General features: G+C 35.5%; 1 protein-coding gene across 1 annotated transcript; it reads left to right on the forward strand.

Moving 5' to 3' along the window:
• Positions 1 to 13,044: 13,044 nt before the first annotated feature.
• On the forward strand, positions 13,045 to 22,680 carry LOC126621897 (presequence protease 1, chloroplastic/mitochondrial-like). The gene is made up of 19 exons (XM_050290513.1): positions 13,045 to 13,433; positions 13,525 to 13,708; positions 13,921 to 14,095; positions 14,197 to 14,329; positions 14,494 to 14,564; positions 15,292 to 15,375; positions 16,216 to 16,306; positions 16,844 to 17,364; positions 17,486 to 17,650; positions 17,726 to 17,944; positions 18,051 to 18,178; positions 19,279 to 19,468; positions 20,361 to 20,444; positions 20,536 to 20,633; positions 20,799 to 21,063; positions 21,144 to 21,306; positions 21,384 to 21,564; positions 21,829 to 21,900; positions 22,200 to 22,680. The coding sequence occupies exons 1-19, from the start codon at positions 13,151 to 13,153 to the stop codon at positions 22,339 to 22,341; spliced, it is 3,249 nt and encodes a 1,082-aa protein (XP_050146470.1). The 5' UTR covers positions 13,045 to 13,150; the 3' UTR covers positions 22,342 to 22,680.
• Positions 22,681 to 27,221: the final 4,541 nt, after the last annotated feature.

Below are 27,221 nucleotides of genomic sequence, written 5' to 3' on the forward strand. Positions count from 1 at the left end.
CAAAGAGAGGGTCTTCATTCCTTGCATCTTAGATCTATGGATTTGGATGGATGAAATGGTTCTCCAAGTTCTCAAAATTGAGAACCTCTAAGTCTCTTCACCAAGGTTAGATTGGAGAAGAAATGAGTGCCTTGGAGTAGTAGGATTGCTAGCTAAACCCTCCAAGGAGGCCGGCCACTTTAGAGAGAAAGGAGAGCTTATGTTCTCATCCTTTCCCTAAAAGAAAACCCTAAATGAATTTTGGCTATAAAGTCATATTTATACCTTAATTCATTGGAGTGGCAAACTTGTAAATAAGTCCAAAACTCACTCCATCTCTAAATGGCCGGCCTTAGGGTATTATTGGGCTAATTGGGCCTTTGTGAATCATTATTCATTAAGTTGTCATACAACTTAATTCAATGGGCTTGACGTTCGAAGCCCATTGGGCCTTAAGGTCCAAAACTATCCCGAGGTCTTTAACGAACTTATTCGTTTGATTAATTAACATATTAATTAATCCTTGCCATAAATAATTAAACCATTTAATTATTCTTACTCATCTCCATTGTTTCTTCAATCTCCACCTTACACGGTGTACGATCCATTAGGTTCCTTTTAGCGAGGCAGTGGGCGATTAAAACCATTTCAAATCGATTGTGAATTGAAACTTACTTTCAATTCTCCCTTTAGTGATTATACACGTTTAGGGCTTCCACAAACCATGAGTGACACCTAGCAGCATATCATGGTTACCCAAGCTAATCAGAATAGGTGGAGAACCTATTCAGTTTAGAATTACAAATGCAATACGGTATTTCTCTAATACAATACTCTTGACCACATTGTTTGGTTTGATAGTTTATTCATGTCTACTATCCAATGTGATTCGTGTGCTTATATGATTACCTTGAATGTGATTTGGAATGACTTCCTAAATCTCATTCATACTCTGGCCAGAGATTCTTAATCATATCATAGAGTATTCTCCCCCAAACGGTTTGAAGGTTAGAGATCCCTTGTTGCGCATTCACTTACCTCCATGGCTAAGTGGCTTAACCCCAACGATGCCGTGGACACCCTCCTGATGGAGTGACTTTGACATAATCAAAGATCAAGGACTTAACCACAAGACAACTATGATGCCTCAGGTCAAATGACTACTTTGCATTATCCCAACCATGAGTTCTCATGTGACATGAGTATGAGAACTCTTCGTTGACCATGTTCAGTGGACTCATTCATTATTGAGCACCTACATGCTTGTCTTGATGTCACACACACCAATGACTCGAGACTAGTCACTCTTCCTGAGAGAAGACACAACACGTACTGATCTTAACAGACTGTCAATGCCTAATTGGCAATCCTATGATCAGGAACGTTTAGGATGTGTCTACGAAAGAATGGTCTCATGAATCTAACTTCTTTAGATCGCATTCTCCCAATCACATATTCCTTAGACTTATCGTTTAAGCGTATAACATTTATATGAGACGGCTCAAACAATAATATTTGCCCTTGATATTAAACTAGATTAGTTTAACATGTGAAATGTCTGTAAAGTATCATCATATGATTGGTTTTAGGGCACATTTCCAACAATCTCCCACTTGCACTAGAGCCAATCAGCTTGGTCATCAGTGATGATACCTCTTCTGTAGTCATTTCATAAATGGCTGAGTAGTAGGCCTAGACAATGGATATCTATATGTTATCCATAGAAGCAACCTTGAGAATAACGACGTCACCATTATACATGATTCTTAATCATGTGGTTCAATCTCTCATTTGAGTTCGGATCTTGATGAGACCTTGATTCCCTGGCTTGAGCTATCGCCCCATTAGTGTCGTAGTGTCGGTACACTAGAGACACTTTCTGGTTGGAACCGAATAGAGAGTTCATAAATGAACTTTCCCATCCAAACAACATTGTTGTAAGCTTCTATATGGCAATATATTTTGCATTCATAATGGAACACACTAAAGTCATTACTTTTAATGTTTCCATCCAAATATCTCTTTGGTCATAATAAAGAGATATCTGATTATCTCTTCATTCATAATGAAGAAATATCCAATGATGGATTAGATTCATAATCTAATACATTTACGCTTCCATTACGTTACTCTAATTCTTCCTCATTCTTTGAGGAATCTATCCTTTAGTATTTCTTAACTACTTAAGGACTCACTTGACAGTTGCCGTGGTTCTAATCCTGGGCTTGCACTGATATCGTCTTGTACCTTTTTAGGTACAACTCATATCAATGTTTTTCATACAATATGAAATACATAAATCACCTCTCTGCGTATGCATAAAGGATTCTATTTACGCATTATTTCTTTGGGAGTCAAAGGGTACGTTCCCTTTGAGAAGGGCAACTTGCTAGTCTCACTAGAATCGTCCTTCTAATTGAAGTTTATCATCATATGAGAAACTTCCTAGCATCTCTTGTCTATTATTAGGGCTTGATATAATCCAATTATATCCTAAAATCTATCAATATAGATTTCCATCCCATGTATATAGATTATGTCTCCCATATACATTCTATCTTCATATAATGTTTTAAAGTCATAACTTTAACGAAGAAGTATTCTTTTCATTTCCAAAATCAATATATCATATATTTGTGTATATATATTCAAATTTAGGAACATGATTAACTCCCACTAATCTTTTGTAAACCTAGTAAACAAAAGATTCATTTACATCTTTATGAGAAATCAAACGTTTTGATCTTTCTCTCATAAGACGTTTACAGCTCCCATTAGCTTGCTAAGATCCATGATGGTTGGATCTCTACAACTTACATGTCTTGTGATTCATAGTTTTAGACAGATATTATCAAGACTATCTTAATAATGGTTTCGGAAACCTATATTATGTCCAAACATTGAATCACTATTTAGTTGTAGCTAGCAATCTTCGAATTAATTGAAAACAAGACTACGTCAAAGATGGTTTCTTCAAAGTCAACCATTCTTTTTTATTGTAGTCACCTTAAGCTACCAATTAGCTATTTAAGGTTTCATTATTTCGGGTCAAATGGTACTTTACCATTTCCTTGAGTATATATCGTATATACACTCAATGTAGTCATAAGGATTTTCATTCTTATTTCTTTCGAATTAAGAGGTGTAACTCTATGACATAGTCATAAAGTTCAAACCATTCAACTGAGACGGTTTATAAATCCTTCTCGACTACCTTGGAGCTTGTGGTATAGGAATTAGGTTGTTATATTTGTTGATCACTATCTTGTTTCTTAAAGAACCATTCTTTGAGTTCTATCCCTCGTTCATTTGCTCTATCTTGGGCAAATCCTAGTGTAGGATTACAATGAACTACCCAACAAACAACATTTGTTAGTTGGTTTATAGAAGTGATATCCAAATGTTAATTTAAGGATATCCACAAGATAATTCTCAAACAAATATTGCTTATTAGCACACAACCCCAAATCTTAACATGATTAAGATTTGTCTTTCTTTCCAACTACATCTTATGGAGTCATGAAAATTTTGGAAGATCTTCTAATTGACAATCATATTGTCTTAGAAGCATATATCCTATATATGGGTAATTGATAACATCCAACGAACTAAATCTTATTCAAGTTCGTTCTTCTCCTAATGGAGAAATCCATTATCTTTTGATGCTTCTTTCCTTGATATTTTTCAAGGAAACTGTTCTAAAGTGTTATCTTTCCTTGGATCAAATCTAAGGAGGCAAATACTTTAGACGTCTTACTCATCAGCTTACATTTCTTGAATTCTTTGAAACCTTTTGCAAAGTATTCGGACTTGTGTTTATTCAAAATAAACTATAGTCCAACCGAGAGTGATCTTCGGTGAATGTCATACAACATGAGTAGTATTATGTTATGGACAAGTGCCACTAACATCTAAGTGAATTAACCTCAACAACTTTGTGATTCTTTCTTCTTTCCAAAAGAATAAAGATTCGAACATTTCGCCTCCATACAATTTTAATAAGAAGGTATTGGATCCGGATCTAACGATCTAAAGCATCCATCTATGACCAACTCGTAATTTATGTTTTAGAGGTATCACAACTTTAGTTGGGATTAGTCACTACTTTGCAACCTTTTGGGTTTTAAGCATCGTTATATTCTAAACAGTTAACAATACCATATCATCTTTACTATAGAGACAATCAATTAGATTACTATAATCCAATCATTGACTAATAAAGAACAATGTTTCGTCAAACAAAACATTCATCCATCTCTACTATAGTGACGGAATTAAGTTCCTTAAAATTGGAATGTAAAGACAATCTTTGGTTTTTCCAATTTCTTTGGTAGTTCATATGAGGAAGTAAGTACTATCTGCTTTCGCAGAGATCTTTATTTTATTCACGTTCCGAATGTGAAGCACCTTTTTCTTCTCTCATATATCTTCTACTTCTTATTAGTCACACTTTTACAACGATTGTAAAACATAGTTACTAATACGGAATCAAGCATTCAAGTAGAAGAACCAACTGTTTTGAACTATTCAAGAACAATTTACAACACCTTCGAAAGGTGTGTTCTTGACACTTGCAAGACATGTCTTGCAAATACACCTTCCATTGTCCATCCTTTCATAAAGAAAGTTTGTTCCCTTGGAGTTATTTCGCTTTCTTCATTTGACTTCTCCTTTGTCTACAATAGTCATGGTCCCTAAACTCCCACTGTCTCTCTTGAAACTTATTTCAATTGTGTTATACACATCAAACGATTTGGAGAGCGTGTGGTTATTGTTCACTATATAGTTTACAATAAACTTAGTGAACCATTTGGATAGGGACACAAAGGTGAAGTCCTTGCCTAGTTTCCGTCTCTAGAAGTGGTGTAACACTTCAACACTCAATGATTCAAAATCATCATAAGTCCATGTTGATGGACTATTTTTGTCAACCAACCATTATGTTCTAAACATAATTACAAACTTTCAAGAGTTGTTCAAGGCAACTCTTATTTCTTCATACAACAATTTGTAAGTGAAGAATTATGGCACATAAAGTGTCCATGCCTTTGTGCTTTCTTCTTAAGTTCCTTGTTCATGTAACAAAGAAACAAGCACTAATGTTTGCGTTAGTTAAGGGTTGTTCAAAGCAACTCTTATTTCTTCATACAACGATTTGTAATTGAAGAATTATGACTTTAAAAGTGTTGTCCTCTTTATGATAGACTTATCTAACAAGTTCTTCCAATGGTACATTATCAATAGAAAGATTGTGAGGATGAGACTACTTAGGTACATATACAATCCATTTAAGACAATCTTTGGGATTGTTGTACCAAGTCCGGAAACTAAAGCATTCGGCTTTTCTTTGTCAAGTTTTGGATAGCGTTTGCAAATATATTGGTAAACAAATACATAACGAATATAAATTGATTGATTTTAAGCCATTTGATTCGGGTCTTTAAATCAAATAGCACCACCCACTATTTTTGGCAAATTCCATATCCCTCATTGGAATTCGAGAGTTTTGGAGGTAACTCTTAGTAGGGTATGGGAGACTCACTATTACCAAGCCCACCTCACAATGATATGATGTTGGCTAGCATTAATAATAATAAGAGAGTACGCTTACTCATTTGCATCTCTTGCAAGTACCCATCTTATTTGGCCTCTAGAGAATGTAGCCTCACAATGATATGATGTTGGCTCCATTGCACTTAGTTAAGTCATTCCCACCATGTAAGTTCGGGTAGGGGTTCAAGAACAACCTCACAATGATATGATGTTGGCTATTCTCGTTGCCTACCTTTCACAACATCAAGTATGCATATAGACTCCTCCTGAGTGTAAGCATGCACTTTGTACTCCCCCATGATAGGGTGAAGCCGGTGTACGAGTCACAAACGATCGGAGCCTACCACAGTGGAAGGCCACGAAAGAGTGTTCAAAGCACTCTCACGCTTCTCAACTTAATAATGGTTTGGTTGAGGGTTTTTAGATCTCATCACATATAAATATTCATTTTAATCTTTATTAAAACAATTTTGGTCCTATTACAACTATTGGTCCATTTGATTGAATTTAGTTGTATATAATACTCCCACTATGCTTATAAAACGGTTTTTAAAGCAAGAGTATATGATACTACTAACATAAACTTTGCATTCATTTGATGGACTATATAGTTGCCTTAGGGCCTTAGGATGACTATGAACCTTTGATTAGATTCAACACGAGCCAAGTGTTGAATCTCGGTCTAGGGATGGTGATTGATTTTAGTTACGCGTTTAATCACATTAAGGCGTGTTGTCTTAGGGGCGTTGGACCCTTTACTCCATTTTCATGCATATCAAATAATACAAGAAAGGAGTACTTCAAAGTAAAGATGAGCTTATGCTATTTACAACATTTGAATAATACAAATTACTTTAAAGTAAAGAAGAGCTTATGCTCTTTTACAACATTTGATCAAATCAAATTACAACCAAAATCTAATCTACACATTCCCATGGTTCAAACAAATTTGAAACGACCTTTCACATAGCTCAATTATCGTAGGCTTAGGTTCATAATCACCCTTTAATTAATTAACACTTTAACTAATTAAATTGAATGCAACATTTTCATTTGGTTTTTGTATCCATAAAATTGATTTAAATGGAGCTAAATGAAATGAAAATCCAATTCTCATTTAAAGAGACAAAACCATTTTGTTCTCATCTTAATTTGGGCCAAAATGCAATAACCTCAACTTTTTGGGCTATGTTGCAAAACTTAAACTTTTGAGCTCATTTTGTAAAAACACAAAAGTCCACTACTTCATGTAATCACAACTAGAACCCAAAAATTTCAACAAATTGAAAAACATCATTAAAGGAACAAAACAATTTATCCTTTAATGATTTTGGGCCTTTACGTAAATACGTAAACTTTTGGGCCAAAGTTGCAAATACACAAAAGTACCAAAACTTTATGTAATTGCATAAAAGCTCCAAAAACACCCCACTTGTAGGGTGGCCGGTTTTAGATAGAGTGAGGAATGCAAAATTTTGAAATTTTTCAACAAAGTCATAAAGCCATGCAAGTGGTGTGTGTGACATAAATTCATGCAAGTGGTGTGTGTGTAAGAGAAGTACTTCTTACACACCCATCACCATTTCTATCACCTTTCAAAATTTCAATCACATTAAAACATTTGATAAAGCACAAAACAAAGACTTTATGAAATAAATCAAAACTTTGAATCAAAACACCAAACTTTTTGTTCTTGGTTAAAATGTCAAGAACAATGAAGAACATTCATGAAAAACTCATAAAAGCTTCATGAACATTTTTCATCCAAAGACATCCCAAAAACACTCAAACTTAAGGGAAATAACATATAACCAAACTAGGGTACATAGGGGTTCCAAAAGTTACTTGAAAACACTTTTAACAAGTCAAACATGAACCCAAGAATCCACCCTTTGGATTTGGCCGAAAATCCCCAAAAACATGGCACCAAATTTTAGCTCCAATATTCATGCTCATATGAACTACATCTACAACATTTGAGATGGCAAATTTTCTAACAAAATTTACATTCAAAGAAGCAAGAATAAAGCTTGTAACATATTACAACATTTAAATCAAAGACTATGAACTACAAAACCCAAAAGGATTCACCAACTACTAGACCTAGGCTCTGATACCACTTGAAGGAAATTTTGTGAAAAACATGTTCATTTAAGCAACATCTATAGCATGCAATTAACAATTAAAAGGCGGAATCATGCTTGTGTGCACTCAAAAACAAAACATTACCCATGAAATTCAAAGTCTAGTAGATTGGTGAACCTTGACTCAACTTAAAACAACATTTGTTAGTTGAGAAATTATACCTTTGTAGATTCCTCTTTGCATAAGCAAAGGCTAATCACCCAAAGAGAGGGCCTTCATTCCTTGCATCTTAGATCTATGGATTTGGATGGAGGAAATGGTTCTCCAAGTTCTCAAAATTGAGAACCTCTAAGTCTCTTCACCAAGGTTAGATTGGAGAAGAAATGAGTGACCTTGGAGTAGTAGGATTGCTAGCTAAACCCTCCAAGGAAGCCGGCCACTTTAGAGAGAAAGGAGAGTTTATGTTCTCATCCTTTCCCCAAAAGAAAACCCTAAATGAATTTTGGCTATAAAGTCATATTTATACCTTAATTCATTGGAGTGGCAAACTTGTAAATAAGTCCAAAACTCACTCCATCTCTAAATGGCCGGCCTTAGGGTATTATTGGGCTAATTAGGCCTTTGTGAATCATTATTCATTAAGTTGTCATACAACTTAATTCAATGGGCTTGACGTTCGAAGCCCATTGGGCCTTAAGGTCCAAAACTATCCCGAGGTCTTTAACGAACTTATTCGTTTGATTAATTAACATATTAATTAATCCTTGCCATAAATAATTAAACCATTTAATTATTCTTACTCATCTCCATTGTTTCTTCAATCTCCACCTTACACGGTGTACGATCCATTAGGTTCCTTTTAGCGAGGCAGTGGGCGATTAAAACCATTTCAAATCGATTGTGAATTGAAACTTACTTTCAATTCTCCCTTTAGTGATTATACACGTTTAGGGCTTCCACAAACCATGAGTGACACCTAGTAGCATATCATGGTTACCCAAGCTAATCAGAAGAGGTGGGGAACCTATTCAGTTTAGGATTACAAATGCAATACGGTCTTTCTCTAATACAATACTCTTGACCACATTGTTTGGTTTGATAGTTTATTCATGTCTACTATCCAATGTGATTCGTGTGCTTATATGATTACCTTGAATGTGATTTGGAACGACTTCCTAAATCTCATTCATACTCTGGCCAGAGATTCTTAATCATATCATAGAGTATTCTCCCCCAAACGGTTTGAAGGTTAAAGATCCCTTGTTGCGCATTCACTTGCCTCTATGGCTAAGTGGCTTAACCCCGACGATGCCGTGGACACCCTCCTGATGGAGTGACTTTGACATAATCAAATATCAAGGACTTAACCACAAGACAACTATGATGCCTAAGGTCAAATGACTACTTTGCATTATCTCAACCATGAGTTCTCATGTGACATGAGTATGAGAACTCCTCGTTGATCATGTTCAGTGGACTCATTCATTATTGAGCACCTACATGCTTGTCTTGATGTCACACACACCAATGACTCGAGACTAGTCACTCTCCCTGAGAGAAGACACAGCACGTACTGATCTTAACGGACTGTCAATGCCCAATTGGCAATCCTATGATCAGGAACGTTTAGGATGTGTCTACGAAAGAATGGTCTCATGAATCTAACTTCTTTAGATCGCATTCTCCCAATCACATATTCCTTAGACTTATCGTTTAAGCGTATAACATTTATATGAGACAGCTCAAACAATAATATTTGCCCTTGATATTAAACTAGATTAGTTTAACATGTGAAATGTCTGTAAAGTATCATCATATGATTGGTTTTAGGACACATTTCCAACACTGTGAAGATGAGAAAATAGAGAGCTCGAAGATAAAGAGAGAGAGATAGAGACTTAAACATTTCAGACGGTTTAAACCATCTGCAACTCGTCTGTAAGGTGAGGTGTGGTCTCAAAACCAAGGCCAAAAGCAGATGGTTTTAATTACGAAAACCATGGACTGTGGTGGTTTTAATTATGAAAACCAACCAATTGGACATGTGATGTGAAAGAGCAGAGGTGAGGTGACGATTTGAGTGGGTGGGCTTTTTATATTTTTATAAGTTTGGGGTATTTATTATGTGTGTGTGTGTAAATCTTATATAAATTATAAATTATTTAGATAATATTTTGTTTGTTTTTCTAGGCAAGCATATCATATATGTACATAAAACATTCACATATGTATGTTATTCTATAAAAATTAGCATATCAGTCAATAATTATTTACATTTGATATAGTAAATTTAATTAATTCATAAAATATATAAGAAATTTACCTAAATCCACCTAGGTTGCCTAGGCGCCCGCCTAGACCCAGCGCTAGGCGCTAAGTGCTAGTCCGCCGCCCGACTAGCGCCTAGCGTTTTTTAGAACGATGATTGTGACGTAAGGACTACATTGATTTGAGACACATTCTTGTGGGACTACATTGATCGATTTTCAATTTCAGGGACCATTTTGATGTCGCAGGTCAATTTTAGGGATCATTTTGATGTTGCGGGTCAATTTTAAGGACCATTTGTGAGAATAAAGGACTTATAAGATCCATTTATGTGTCACATCAGAATTTAACATAATTTTTAACAGAATTGTGACAGAATGACCATATTTATTTGCGACACCTATTTTCAGGGACTACATTGATTAATTTTCAATTTCAATGACCATCTTGATGGTGAGGGTTAATTTCAAAGATCATTTGTGATCAAAACCCCTTGTTTTTTTGTTTCTGTTGGGCTTAAATTTATGTGGGCCTCCTTGGATGTATTGTTTGTAGTTAATCTATTTTGCCTTTTTATGTTGTGTTTATTTTGTTTATGTTAGGTATGCATATAATATTTGGATGGGCCTAATATGCAAGGATTGTGGAACTGAGCTATATGTACTTCATTGAGTTTTGAAGTATATAATTTGTTTTCATCAATACTTGCCCTTTTTATTTTTTTTTATTTTTTTTAATTTTTTGGTTCAAATCAATACTTGCCCTTTAGTTTCATCAACATTGTAGATTGACGACACTGTTATAGGTTTATAGAAAGGAAGTGATTTTTCTACCCTTTTTAGCCTCTTAAACACTTCTGTTTAATCCTAGCCAATGATTCTGTTTGATTTATTCAATCTAATGACTATAAATAAAGAAGGGTGTGTGAGAAACTATAAACAACGTATGAAAATCACTTCTCTTATGGAAAAACCCTAAGGCATGCAAAGATTATTTAATTAGTGATTACATAATGACTTGTCTTATTAACACCCCACATTTTGTTGACTACACCCTATATACTTAATACATTCCACATTTACTTTTTAAATTAAAATTTTTCTTAACACACCCCACGTATTTTCCAATACTACCCTCACACCTTATCTCATACACTCCACACCTCACATCTCATACACTCCACACCCCACAATCATCAACTAATTAACCACACATCAAACTCTTCATCTATTTCAAACAAAAGAATAATCCGCATTTTAAAGACAAGAAAAATGAATTAAATTGTGGTATAAAATTTTCATCTTGCCGTTTGATTTATAAACATCCGTCAAATTTTCTTGAACAATCACGTTGGATTCTAAAAAGCCTAATGGACAAATGGTAGGAATTGTTCTTATAAGGTCATGTTAGTTCCAACCAGCCAAAAAACATTGAATTTCTTCATCAAACAACCACAAGAATATTGCATTTAACTACTACATCTTAAAATTTTACAACGTTCCCCAGTTTTCTTCCTATTTCTTGGATTCCAATTAGAGCATGGCTTTGCAAAAAGTCAAATTTTTATTCCATTATTTAAAAGGAAAACTAATAAAAATGGCTTGAAAACTTTGAGTTTTAATGATAAGGACAAAATAAAGGGTAAAGTGAATAGTACCAAGATTGACTTTTTAGTGTAAAAATGTGGTTTTTCGTTAAAATAAACAGTACCGGGTGCTTTTCATTAAAGTTCCCTTATTTAAATAGTTTCTTGAATGTGAAAACCAACGAATGAAAGAAGAGCAAAACTCAATTTTTTGTTTAGTTCAGCAAAAGATATTTTTTTCATCAACCTGTTTGTGTTTTTAAGATTTTGTTCTGCAATGGAGAGTAAGAGTACTTATGAGGACTCAAATAGTCATTTCATATTAGAGTTGCAAGTTGTTTAGTATTACATTTTTAAGTAGGGTGTATTCAACAATATGTGAAATGTTAATAAAAAAAACCTTACATAACGATGAGATCAATTTCTTTGTCAAAGATTATAGGTTTCAATAGCCTTTGAGAATTCTCTCCCGTCCTGGTGAGAGTCCTTCTCTCTCTTTGAGAGTTGCTTCCGCCGTCTGTGCGCGTCTCACTTCCGATTCCGCTCTCCCTCTCGCCGCCGGCCCTAGCTATGGCTAGGGTTGGTGGCAACCCCCTGTTTCCTTTTCTTTTTCTTTTCTCCTACCTGCGTTTTTCCCTGCTTTTGTTCCCGATCTCTTGTCCTCCATCCCCTCTTCCTATCCATTTCCCCAATCTGAGCCCCAAATTCCGATTCCCTTTCGCTCCTTCCATCTCTGTCTCTTCCCCCTTCATTTTCGTCCCTCCTTCTCAGACCACTTCGCCCCCTCCCCTCACGCAACCACGATCTGCACTCCCATCTTCTGACCGAGGTGTGTCGCGGCTTAATTGGAAGGTGAGTAGAGCTCTTGCTCGGGTGTTCACACCACCTCCTTCCTCGTCTTTGCCCTTCTTGGTGCTCTCTCTGATGGGGTGTGTTTTCCCATCGGGTTCCTTGGATTTGTGGGAGTGGATTTTGTGGTGTTGTTTCCAGGGTGCTGGTGCAATGGTTTCCTTCATCACCGGGGTTTTGATTGGTTGGTTCGCTGGGCAGCAGGTGATGGTGGCGTTGGAGCTTTCCTACGACGGCGGGGACCGTACGGTTCTAGGATGTTCTAGCTTTCTCTGTGTTTATTCTGGGCCCCAAGCTGTGTTTTGGGCTCTTTTGTGTGGGCTTTTGAGGTCCAATGTTTTGATTTGTACTTATGTTGTTGGTGGACCTCTTTGTATCTTAGTTTGGCCGTCGGCCCTGGAATAAATTTTCCAGTTTTCCAAAAAAAAATAAAAATAAAGATTATAGGTTTCATAGCGAAAACCATAATTTAAAAATCCACAACAGACAAACGATCAAATAATGAGATGTGATTGAAACAAACAAAAAACCAAAGAATTAAACAAAGAATTAAACAAAGAATTAAGCAAAAAATAAAAAGATACAAAAGATAAAAAATAGTTTCAACTTTCTACGCAAGAAAAAAGGAAAATAAAAGAAGAGGAAGAAGAAAAAGAACGTTGGCCCTCCCCATACCACCCATCCAATCCCCCCCCAACTCCAATACGTTAACCTAACCTTGAGATATTTTTTTTATTTCCCTCTCAATCCAAAAAACAAAACGCCATTAAAACCCCAATTTTGTCACTCTCTCTCTCTTATCAGACCAGAAGCGACGACACCACAAAAATTATGGAGGGAGCAACTCTGCTTCGCTCTTCTCTCGCCTCCAGCAACCGCCTCTTCTTCTCCTTCCGCTCTTCCCGACGCTTCGCCCTCTCCTCATCTCGCTCTTCTTCTTCCACAGCTTCTGCTGTAAGAAACCACCGCCACCGTCCGATTCTCAACCCCCGCAGACGCTCCCTGCTCCGCCGCGCCAGCAGATTACTCCCCTCCTCTGCCCCCAACGTCGCTAGAAGCTTCTCCTCCCTCTCCCCGCGTGCAGTCGCCACCCCCTTCACTCAGTCCCCTTCAGGTGCATTTCCTTGTCAAACCCCTAGCTACCCAATACCCGTTTTGTAATTTTGTGATTTAATTTGGGTTTTTTTTTTCCCTCGTGTGTGTAGAGTTTTCTGGGGTGCAAGATGAAGTCGTGGAAAAGCTCGGGTTCGAGAAGGTCTCTGAGGAGTTCATTGGAGAGTGTAAATCCAAAGCTTTGCTTTTCAGGCACAAAAAGACCGGTGCCCAAGTCATTTCGGTGTCCAACGACGACGAGAATAAGGTTTTCGGCATTGTTTTTCGGACCCCTCCGTGAGTAATCTTGCTAAATTTACCTCCTTTGTGAGGATTTAGCTTTTTCGAATTACAGCACTATATTTCTGCCCATTATGTGTTTAATTGGTTTACCTACCGAAGAATGAAGATTTGTCATGTAAATCAAGTAGCTTGAAGTGATTGCAAAGGCCCCTTTATTTTGTTGTCGATCAAGATATTTACCCTTGTTTATCTAATTCTTGATGCAGGAATGATTCCACTGGGATCCCTCACATTCTGGAACACAGTGTGCTGTGTGGATCAAGAAAGTACCCTTTGAAAGAACCATTTGTTGAATTGTTGAAAGGGAGCTTGAATACGTTTTTGAATGCATTCACATATCCGGATAGGACTTGCTACCCAGTTGCTTCCACAAATACAAAGGTAAAAATGAGTCGAGAATTGGAATGGAAAGGATATACACTGTGATATGTGTTATATCTACACTGGATGCTGTACTAAAACACGTTGTCATTTTGTATCAGGATTTCTATAACCTTGTCGATGTATATCTGGATGCCGTCTTCTTTCCTAAATGTGTGGAGGACTTCCGGACTTTCCAACAGGAGGGTTGGCATTACGAGCTCAATGATCCTTCTGAAGATATATCTTATAAAGGTTGCCTATTAGTACTTTATAGAGATGCCTAGTTCTCTGGTGTTTTTTTGGAATTGCATTACCTTTGGAAAAGAAATTGATGTATCATGGTTATAAATTCCATTGATTTCCAAGTATTGAGCTACTTTTATTTCTTCTTAAATGATTTCTGTGGTTAATTTCAGGAGTTGTTTTTAATGAGATGAAAGGGGTCTATTCCCAGCCCGATAATATACTTGGTCGGACTGCTCAACAGGTAAGTTTTCTTTTCTTATTCTGCCCAACTATTTTAATAGTTTGGCATAACTGTAGCTTCAGCCATCTTCGATTCTATTCTTTCCCAGGGAGTCTGAATGATTTATGCAGCCCAATGGTACAAATCATATTGTAGAGGGTTTAATGGTACTATCGCAATGTGAACATTTACTTGAATTTATGTACTTGATCCAGTTATGTTGTTGTTTGAATCACATATCACAGAGGGTTTAATTGGGGCCAACTGTGGTAAGTTGTTGGGGAAAATTTGTGGCAGGCTGTTGTTTGATCACATCAGTTTGAGCTATAAATGTTTTATAAATCAGACAAATCATTTAACATTATCAGTATTCAATTCTATGTGGTTATCTGCTCAATACAATGGAACATTGTTTCTGGCTCCAAATTTATTTACCATTGCACTCACCATGTTGATACTAATTGGAGTTATGAATGTGGGAGTTCATTAAGGACCATTTGTTCTGGGGTATACGTTCTGGGGTATACACACTTACACAGCCGTCCATGTTATTCACATGTTAAGATAGAGTCATATGTTATCATGGATGATTATAGGACTTGAACATTTAATGGCACATAGCTTTTGTGAAGGACTAGAGTACTTGGTATTATATTTGACATCGCCTTTTTGTTTTTTTCCCTTCAAAATACTTTGATAGGATACATCTCATTTCCATTTGTAATTGTGTCATGTACATGTGCTACAGGCTCTTTTTCCGGACAATACCTATGGTGTTGACAGTGGAGGTGATCCAACTGTTATTCCTAAACTGACATTTGATGAGTTCAAGGTTTGTTGTGTTCACCAAGAAGAATATTTTTCTAGTCTTTCAGAATACTATATTAAAGTAAATGTAACTGTAACTGTTTACGTGTTGTGGTCGTAGTATATATTTCTTAAATTTTTTATTTGTAATCTTAGAATCTTAAATTTTTTATTTGTAAGCTTAGAATCTTAATTAGAGGTCGCACTTGGTGCGATGGCAAGTGCCTTCGCCCATGAGCGGCAGGTCTCGGGTTCGAGACTTGGGAGCAGCCTCTCCATAAATGGGGGTAAGGCTAGCCGACATTCACCTCTCCCAGACCCTGCGTAAAGCGGGAGCCTTGTGCACTAGGTACGACCTTTTAAGCTTAGAATCTTAATTCTTTTGTAGAATTTACAATTTGGCACATCATTCCTGTTATAGTCACATTCTGTGCAATTTTTAAAGAAATGCTCTGGAAAATTTCAGCATGTTGTCTTCATTGTATTCGGCTGACCAACCATAAGAAGTTCTGAACCATTTAAAGTATGCATTCCAATGTCATTTATTGTAGAATGATAGTATTTACAATTTTATTGCAAAAGGGTTTTGGACAAAAGATTTTTGTTGTTTGAGAGAGCTTTTTTGTCTGTCACACATTGTGATTTCTAATAGGGTTTTTAGTGCTTTGATATTTGATATTCTGAATAGTAGCGCTGTAACTGTTCCCTTCTGTTTTCCGTGGTCTCTGTCTCATATGCATATTCATCTGAATGTGAACACATTCCTGCCAAGTTTTCTGATTCTCGTGTTTGAGTTTGCATATGTTGATTATATTTTACGTTTTTCTTAAATAATATTTAATTTAAATTCGCAAACATACTACAGGAGTTCCACCGTAAATATTACCATCCCAGCAATGCCAGGATCTGGTTTTATGGAGATGATGATCCAATGGAACGCCTGCGCATTTTGAGTGGTATTAAATCGGATCTCATTATACATGCATTTAATTACTTTGGTTTGCTAACTAGATTATAAGGTATGACTAATTCTGCCTTTTCCCATAAAAGATTGAGTGAGTCCTCCCATATAAGATTGATGAGAAGCTATAGTTCTATAAAGAAACTGTTGAGGATTCTAATCTAGCCACTGAAACCATGAAAATTATATGCTGGTTGCGCTAGTGTGTCTTGTTACTGTTTATCATTTCTTCTAGTAGTGTGCAATTTATGATTTTTCCTTTTCTGTATCAAGGTTACCAAACCTGCATGTCAACAGAATTTTCCTTTATTTCAGTTTTTTTAACCAATTTGGGTCGAAGAACTAAAATATAGTTACTAATCTTAGACAACGGAATAGATGTCAGTTGCAAAAAGCCATGAATCACTTAGGTTTTCATTTTTTTTGTCATTGCTTTTTCAGTTTGATGACCCAGAATTTTTTATAAATGATATATAAGTTTTATAGTGGGATATATCTCTAGCATCTCATCCCTCTTCTCTCCGGTTCACAGAGTACCTAGATATGTTCGATGCAAGTTCATCTCCAAATGAATCAAGAATTCAACCGCAAAAACTATTTTCCAAACCAATTTGGATTTCTGGGAAATATCCTGCTGGTGAAGGTGGTGACTTAAGGAAGAAAAACATGGTATGCCTCAATTGGTTGCTCGCTGAGAATCCCCTAGACTTGGAGACTGAGCTTACGCTTGGGTTTCTGGATCATCTTATGTTGGGAACGCCTGCTTCTCCATTGAGGAAAATATTGCTGGAGAGTGGCTTGGGAGAGGCCATAGTTGGTGGTGGAGTTGAAGATGAGCTCCTACAACCCCAATTTAGTATTGGGTTGAAGGGCGTTTCGGAAGGTGACATTCAAAAGGTAGAAGAAGTAGTCATGAGTACACTTAAAAAGTTGGCAGAGGAAGGTTTTGATACAGAAGCTGTAGAAGCATCCATGAATACGATTGAGTTCTCTCTGAGGGAAAACAACACAGGATCATTTCCTCGTGGTTTGTCACTAATGCTCCGGTCCATGGTAAGATATATATCCATCTTGAGTTTTGTTTTTTCCTTTTCTTTTTCTCAATAAAGTGTATGGCATCTTTTTTGGCCATTTATTCTTGATCAGAGACTAATATAAGTTTTTCTTTTTAAAGGGTAAATGGATATATGATATGGATCCATTTGGGCCATTAAAGTATGAGAAACCTTTACTGGCACTGAAAGCCAGGATAGAAGCTGAAGGCTCGAAGGCTGTTTTCTCTCCCTTAATAGAGAAATTTATTTTGAACAATCCCCATAGAGTTGTGGTAGAAATGCAGGTAATGAATTATATATATTTTTCCCGAGACTTTTCTTCCCTGTTTATTACTCCTAACAAGTAATTTCCTTGCCAGCCTGATCCAGAGAAAGCTTCTCGTGATGAAGAGTCTGAGAAAGAAATCTTGCAAAATGTTAAATCAGGTATGACAGAAGAAGATCTTGCTGAGCTAGCTCGTGCTACACACGAGCTGCGACTGAGGCAGGAAACTCCTGACCCTCCGGAAGCTTTGAGAAGTGTTCCAAGTCTCTCTCTGCAAGACATTCCAAAGGAACCTACTCGTGTCCCCACACAGGTTACCATCACATTAAATTTCTTGTGTTTTAAGTTTCTGAGAATTTCCTTTTGGACTAGTTCCTTTGGAAGAAATGGATAACAAAGCACCTATCTATTAAATGTAGGTTGGGGATATCAATGGTGTGAAAGTTCTGCAGCATGACCTCTTTACAAATGATGTCCTGTACACTGAAGTTGTGTTCAATATGAGTTCACTAAAGCAAGAGCTTCTTCCTTTGGTACCTCTTTTTTGGTAAGATGTTTCCAGTGATTCACTCTAATGTCTACATTGCTTTGGTTTGACATAACATGATGCAAACTTTTCTTGAAACAAAGGTTTACGTCTGAAAAACCTCAAAAGTAGAGTTTGGCTAATTTTCCATGGGATTTCGAGCATGTACTAACTGGTCCTCCCCATATTTAAATTTGGAGATTTAACAATTTTATCCAAAAGTTTTAATTTTTGAAACTCTCCCCTCTAGAAGCAAAATAAAACTTACTATAGCATCTCTGTTATCAAAGGTAAAGCACACAATGGCTAACCAATCTGGTATCTCTTTCCTCTTAGGCAGAACCATTCTTTAGATTTAATTGGCCATCGCTGATTAAGAAAAAGAAGTCTGAGCTTGATCCCCAATCCCGACGACTTCCCTTAAATTAGTCAACAAGCCATGCTGGTTCCATGCCCTTTCTCATTGACTCCTGTTGTTCTATTAGTCTTTCAGTGAAGAAAATCTGTAGTCAACTCTCGGACTCATGTCAGTCTTAAAGGCCACACTGAATTTTGTATAGCACATGAGCAATGGTGATAACTTGCATGTTGAATAGTGAGGAACACAGTTCTCCCATTCCTGACACACTTTTGGAGACACAAGAAGGGTACACATTGAAATGCATAGGAATTATGCAAAATTATAGAATGAGAACTTTCTTTTACTTACTGTGGTTATTGTGCATGCCAGCATACTCTTATATTGAAGTATACATTTATTATTTATTGATAAAGTAAACACACAAGACTACATGTTTTCGTGGACTACCCTGTGACTTTCGAATACGACACTCATGCTCATGCCCCTAATCACAGCGACAAATTGTATTTACGAAAGGAAAGACAATAAATAATGCATAACTATTTAGTGGCAAAGTATGGATAGCAGTAATAGTGTTGCAGCAGCAACGTTGCTTTATGAAAATTATTCACACCCCACTAAACTGCTTCTTTACTGACATTAATAGTGTAACCATAACCGTTGAGCTTTACAAGTTGCTTCCTTAAAGAATGTTATTTTCTGGGGTAAGTTAAGGAAATTAGATTGTATTCCTGACGGTATCATGATCTTCTTTTGACAGCCAATCATTGTTAGAGATGGGCACAAAAGACTTAAGTTTTGTGCAACTTAATCAGTTGATTGGAAGGAAAACTGGAGGAATATCAGTTTATCCAATGACATCATCTGTACGGGGCAAGGAGGAACCCTGTAGCCATATAATTGTTCGAGGAAAAGCCATGGCAGGACGTGCTGATGACCTATTTCAGCTGGTATACTTTGTTCCTTTTCTTTTTAGAGTTGGCCAATAAGACATTCCCGTTCATTACTTAAAGAATAATTAATATGAAGTGGGCTTCATGTATTTATTGCTTTTAACTTCATGACTTTTCACGAAGTTTACCTTGAGGCTTGAGTTGACCATATTCTGTCAAATTGGGAAATGCTTGTCACTTAGATGTAGTACATCACTTGAACAATAACTTAGAAAAACAATATTTGGTTCTTTAATAAGACTCTAATTTTTTTTCTTTCTAGATAGGATCAATTACTGTACTCTAATGAGAAACAAATTACAAAAGGAGATATGCAAGGAGTCCACCTAGCACAAGCCAAGTGTACAACGCGTAAATGAGAAACCAACAATTAGACAAAACTCCTTTATCTGAAACATTAGAAAACTATTTCAGAAGAAAAAACATAGGATTTCCTTACTTGAGGCTGTTGACCCAAAAAAAAACGAAGGAGGATCTTTGCTTTTTCTTAAGTTTTATCTTAGTGGATGTAAATTCTATAGATTAAATCTCTTGTTTCCATTCTATATACCATGCTTTCATTTGAAATGTATCCTATTCCTATGCAAAATTCCATTGTTCAATTAATCAAACAGACAAAATTTTAGGCTTTTTTCTTAATTTAGAAGAAAAAATTGTTTACGATTTAATTATCCTTTCTTTATAAGGATTGTATACACATACTAAATGATCAATTTCATACTTTTCCTTATTTTTTTCCCTTTTGCATGGCGGGATATTTGTAATCGCAGTGCCTACCGAGTCACGGACTGTATAATTGTTATTTTACCTCTAGATTAGTATTGTAGTCTGGTGCTTAAGGTATTGCTGCAAATTTAAGCAAGGTTTGATGTAATTCATGTTATTTCAGTTCAACTGTGTTCTTCAAGAAGTCCAGTTTACAGACCAGCAGCGGTTTAAGCAGTTTGTCTCTCAAAGCAAAGCTAGAATGGAGGTATATAATAAACTGTATTTGATAAGGTTAATCAGAACTGATCCTTGACATTAATTATCAAAGTGTAATATTTCTGTTATGTCGTTTTCAGAACCGATTGAGAGGTAGTGGTCATGGAATTGCTGCTGCAAGGATGGATGCAAAACTAAATACTGCGGGGTGGATTTCTGAACAAATGGGTGGTGTCAGGTTGGACCAGGAATTTATAAGTGATTTGTCTTTTGTGCTAATCTTGCATGTCCTTTTTTACGTTTCCTCTGTGAAGTGCACTTTAAATACAACATTGAATAGGGAAACTTAGTGCAACCAACATACTTTCTGATACAATGCAATTCATATCTTCTGTCTACTTAGTTACTTGGAGTTTCTTCAAGCTCTTGAAGAGAAAGTTGATCAAGATTGGGATGGAATTTCTTCGTCTCTCGAGGAGATCCGCAAATCCCTACTTTCTAGGCAAGGTTGCATAGTGAATATGACTGCTGAAGGGAAGAATCTTACCAGCTCTGAGAAGTTTGTGAGCAAATTTCTTGATTTGCTGCCTAATAACTCTCCTGTTGCTACTGCTACTTGGAATGCTCGACTACCTTTAGCAAATGAAGCCATTGTAATACCTACTCAGGTTAGAAAAATACTTTTTTGTCATGGTCCTTTTTGAATGTTTTGTGGAGCAATTATTCTTAAGCTATTTATGTTGTACAGGTTAATTATGTTGGAAAAGCTGGTAACATTTATGACACTGGTTATCGGCTGAGTGGGAGTGCACATGTTATCTCCAAATACATTAGTACTACATGGTTGTGGGATCGTGTAAGAGTTAGTGGAGGAGCATACGGAGGGTTTTGTGACTTTGATAGTCACTCAGGTAAAAATTCTTGTTAAATGTTCTCATGGAGTTTTAATTGCTTGTGTTAGGAGCTAAATTTGTGAAATTTTATGTAGGAGTATTCTCTTTCTTATCTTATCGTGACCCCAACTTGTTAAAGACACTTGGTGTATATGATGGGACTGGGGATTTTCTTCGACAATTAGAAATGGATGATGAGACTCTTACCAAGTCTGTCATTGGGACAATCGGAGACGTTGATTCGTACCAGTTTCCTGACGCCAAAGGTTATAGTAGGTATGTTGACATCAACTTTTGGCTTGTTGGAAAGTGGAGATCTATGCGAGGACCACTGTGAACCAGAAGAGAACATGATATATTTTTACCTTTTAATGATTGTTGCTTGAAACAATAATGTGTACGCCACCACATCTAGTTTTACACATACGACCTGCCAGAATAGTTTGTTGGCGGTCTCGGATTAGTTCTGAATTTACTTCTTGTTTCCAGAAGACTTAAATCTTTTCTCCTCACCTGTTTCCTCTTTTTTTTCTCCTGCAGTTTGTGCCGATACTTAGTGGGAATCACAGAAGAAGAAAGGCAAATCAGACGAGCAGAGATACTGTCAACAAGGTAAAGATGCTGTTCATTGGTTGATGATTGAACTTGTTATTCAAGTCGTAAGGCATGCCAAGGATATAACACTACTACGGCAGAAAAACTGATTAGGAGAACCATTTTTGTTATTCCATCGTTGTCATCGTGATAAACTAAACTGTCCCTTTTTATTTTTCGGCAATAGGTAGCTCTCATGATGCTTGTTTTATCATACCTAAGTATTTTATTATCATATTTAGATTCTGGTACGAGAACATAAGGCCATGCCTGTTAATGTTTTACCTAGTTCAAGATTTAACTCGTTTATCCCACAGCTTGAAGGACTTCAAAGAATTTGCAAATGCAATCGACGCGGTCAAAGACAAAGGGGTTGTGGTTGCAGTGGCATCTCCAGATGACGTTGATGCTGCACAAAAGGAGCGAAACAACTTCTTTCAAGTAAAGAAAGCCCTCTAAGTCGTATAAAATGCTCCGGATATCGATCTTTCTGTAACCCTATTTCCAATTAGACAGCAAGGGACGCCAAATGTGTTTCTTCGTTTTATTACACACAAAGCAATACATACAGTCGTAGCAGATAGAAAAGAAATTTTGGAGCATGAAAAGTGTACTTACCATGTCGGATGCTGCAATTTGGTATTATTTTTAAACAGGGGCAGCCAAGTCTTTTCACCCCTTCTATGTGAAAAACTCATGACATCGGTGCTCATCTTGCAATTTGTTGGTAACTGATTCTTGGTTCACACTACCAAAATAACAATATATCAAAACACTGACATTTGATGTCTTTTAATATGGCCATGGGGTTTTTTTTTTTTTTTTTTTTTCCTTTTCTCAATCTGTTACAAGCGATATTATACATTACTCAACATTACGAGGAGGGAAACGGTGTGGCCCATCTTTCCCGCTGCCCCATTTATCCTCATTTTTCTTCTTCAAATTTTTTTTTATTCAAAATAAAAGATTTTATGAATTATTTTTTAGAAATTGTTACTGACACTTTAAAAATTTTATTATGCAATCCGCATAATTATATTTTCTTTTTAAATATAAAAAGCACAATGAAAATTGACTTTTTTTTTATTTAGTACCACACAACCTTAAATACACCTTACGTTAAAGTTTAATATTAAATGACTTATGTACTTTACTATGTAATGACAATTTCAACCTTATAAGATTTTTTTTTAAATAAAAAAAATTGAATACACCCTAAATCACTTTTAACGTACTATTTATCTTCTTCAATTCTCAAAACTCGTTTTACCCTCCCTCGATTGTAAAGCAAAATCTTAACCAATGAAACTACAAACATGTTAGTTGAGAAAAATTATTGGTGAATGGAACAAGAAATCTGTAATACCTCATATTTAAGAAAAATTAATTATATAAATGTGTGTGTAGGTACAAGAACTAGTATTTTTGACATGTAAGTTAGTAGAGATGCTTTCACTACAAAAATATATTTTTAAGTCTAGCTAGTACTTCTATAATTAAATTTTTCCAACTAGAGATGTTTGTACTAATTAACATTTCATTATAAATTGTACTACGATATGCGTTAAGTTTGTAGTTTCATATATATTAGATTGTTTTGTAAGGCTTTTCATGAGTTGGAGCTTTTAATTCACCACCATTTGGCTGGCCTATTACTTTGTAGACTTAACAATGTGTTTTGATCTAGGAAGAAAACTTAAAGTGAAGCTCAAAGTGGCCTTAGATGTTTGCATCCACCTTGCATGGTATTAGTTAACTTAACACATGTCTCTTTGCCATTTGAACACATACTATTGTCAATGATTAGCTTAATTTTTGGAGTGTTTCGATTGGAACACATAAGAGGGTTAATGATTAGCTTAACATTTGTTGTTTTTCTATTAGACCATATCATGGCTAATGATTTACAAAACACTTGGCGTCTTTCTATTGGCACACTTGGGAGCTTTCATCCTCAAGCTAGATGAGAAGTAAGATGTCATGCAGTCTCTATAAAAGAAGGGCAAGAACCAACCGAAGGAATAAGAAAGAAAAGAGAGAGGAAGAAGAAGAAAAAGGAGAGAGAGAACAACATCAACAAGAATGCCATTCTCCCTTTTATATTACCTTGTTTCTTTTACCTTGCTTTTTAGTTTTGAACATCCTTAACACACATGCCTTAACAGTCACAGTAGCTTAATATCAGAAGATACATATGTAAATAAAGCCCTAATTCCCTCATATTCAACGAAACCAAAAGGAAGATTATGCTTTACGATTGCCTCTAGTAATAAGCCACAAAATACCACATGATCAAACTTTTAGGAACACAATTCAGAGGCTAACATAAACAATTCAACATTATTCTTTGCAGGGCATGTTTTCAAATGTGTTTTCATAGTACCTGTCCAATGTTGATTATCATCTATCAACATTTTCTTACAATCTTTACATTGAGCACGACTTTTATCATATTAAAAAATAGTATCTAATTTATTGAAAATGTTCCAAATAGGAAATCTGAGTTATTGCTTATCTAAATTGATCATTCTAGCCTCATTTTTTTTTTCAACACTCGTATTTGTATTGTCTGTATTTTCACTTCAAGATCTGATTTTGTTCCCATTATAATTTTCACAGACTCATTGTCACTAAGGTTCACAGAATCTAAATCTGTAGCATCCATTGCTTATGAAGAAAAAAATGGATAGAAATTAATTAAAAACTTTTTAAACAATGACAATTGACAAATGGATTCTGAATCACAACTTTCAGTCCAATATGTCGCCAGAGTAACTCTTATCATTCAAATCCATTTAATTAAATAATAAAAATTCACAAGTGGGATACAATTTAGATGTGGGGTAGAGAAAGCTAAGTATATTAAAACATCAAAAAATATAATTGTAAAAGCAAAAGCTCAGCAGAAGGAAGCTATTGGAATTAAAAATGAAATGTGGTGGGCTACTTTAAAGAGAAAAATAAAGGATAAACAAATCAAATTTTGCTAAACAAATCAGAAAACAATACCGTTTTGAAGAATATATATATTTGGGAAAATTATATTTTTTCTAAAATTTTCCAACAAATTTTGGCTTTCAATGGCATGATATATTTCCTGATTAACTTCTCATTTCAACTTTTAAAGCCCAAATTTGTTGGAAAATTTTAGTAAGAAAATAATTTCTTGAATATATATATTCTTCAAAAAGGGATCGTTTCCTGATTTGTTTCTTTAGTTAAGTTTGATTTGTTTATCTCTTCTTCTTTTTTTCTTTAAAGTAGCCCACCACATTTCGTTTTTAATTCCAACAATTCATTCCTCTATTGCTGAGCTTTTGTTTTACAATTATATTTTTTAGGGTTTTTATCACAAATGGTCATTGAGATTGACCAAACTCATCATTTTGGTCCCTTACTTTCAAAATCAATCAATGTCATCCCTGACATTCATTATCACACATCAATTTGGTCATTCAGTTTAGATTCCATCAATTATTCTGTTAGTTTGTATGTGGGATCCAAAAATCCAATAAAATGGTGACATGTGGATTATACAAAAGAAGGGTTTTTATCACAAATGATCCATAACATTGATCAAACTCCTCATTCTGATCCCTGAGTTTCAAAAATCAATAAATTTGGTCCCTGACTTTCACTATCGCACATCAATAGAATCCTTCCATTAAAATTTCGTCAATATACAAAAGAAGGGTTTTTATCGCAAATGGTACATTGACCAAACTCCTCATTGGAAAATAGGATTCAATCTAAATTTGATAAAATCGAATCCAAATTTAATTCAAATTTGATAGGATTATAATCAACTAGAGAGAATGAGAACCAACTAGAGAGAATGAGAAGTGAGTTCACAGAGGACAAGAGCTTTAGTGGTGTCATAATGCCTTTCTTTTCTTTTTGAGCATACCTAGATGAAGACGATGCTGTCTTTTTTTTCCTTTTAGTTTTTGTTTTTAATTTCTTATAGTAGTTTTAGTTTTAAATCTTAATTTTTTTAATAGTTAATCCATGTGGCGCCATATGATTGGACCAGTGAGACCATATTATAACACTAACAAAAAATATGGACGAAATTTTAACGGAATGACTAAATTGATGTGCAGACTGTGCATTAGTGAAAGTCAGGGACCAAAATGAGGAGTTTGATCAATGCCAGAGACCATTTGTAATAAAAACCCTTCTTTTGTGTAATCCACATGTCACTATTTTATTGGATTTGTGGGTCCCACATGCAAACTAACAGAAATAGTTGATGGAATCTAAATAGAATGACCAAATTGATGTGCGGTGATGAATGTTAGGAATGACATTCATTGATTTTGAAAGTGAGAGACCAAAATGATGAGTTTTGGTCAATCCTAGGGACCATTGGTAATAAAAACCCTATTTTTTTATGTTTTAATATCCTTAGCTTTCTCTACTCCACATCTAAATTGTATTCGCTTTGTGAATTGTCATTATTTAATTAGACTGATTTGAATGATAATAATTACTTTAGAGACATACTTGAATAAAAGTTGTAATTCATATTCGATTTGTCAATTGTCATTGTTTAAAAGGTTTTTAATTAATTTCTATCTTTTTTTTTTTGGAAGCAATGCATACTACAGATTCAGATTCTGTGAACATTAGTGACGAGAAGTCTATAGAAATTAAAATGGGAACATAATTAGATTTTGGAAGTGAAAATATAGACAATACAAATACAAGTGTTGCAAAGGAAGAGGCTAGAAAGATCAATTTAGGTAAGCGGAAACTCAGATCTCCCATTTGGAACATTTTCAATAAATTGGATACTATTTCTGAAGATGGTAAAAGTCGTGCTCAATGTAAAGATTGTAAGAAAGTGTAGGTAGATGATAGTCAACATGAGACAGGTAATATGAAGAGACATTTGAAAACATGCCCGGCAAAGAATAATGTTGAACTGTTTATGTTGGCATTTGAATTTTGTTTCCAAAAGTTTGATCATATGGTATTCCGTGGCTTATTGGTAAAGGCAGTCATCTAGCATAAACTTCCTTTTAGTTTTGTTGAATATGTGGGAATTAGGGCTTTGTTTGCATGTGTATCTCTTGATATTAAGATACTGTGTCAAAATACTGTTAAAACATGTGTGTTGAAGATGTTCAAAACTGAAAAGCAAGCACTTCATAAGTTGTTAGCATCAGTTGAAGTAGAATGTGTTCGATATTAGACTTATGATCCTCGTTACAAGCTGCGTTTTGTGGATTGGGCTTACACAAAGCTTCATGGAGTGAATTCTGTCGAATATCAAAATGTTTGTTACACATTTACTTGTCTTTTAATGTGTATTCGGGGAAATCTTCTCATCTAAA

This window comes from Malus sylvestris, chromosome 5 (genome assembly GCF_916048215.2).
Source record: "Malus sylvestris chromosome 5, drMalSylv7.2, whole genome shotgun sequence".
Taxonomy (NCBI): domain Eukaryota; kingdom Viridiplantae; phylum Streptophyta; class Magnoliopsida; order Rosales; family Rosaceae; genus Malus; species Malus sylvestris.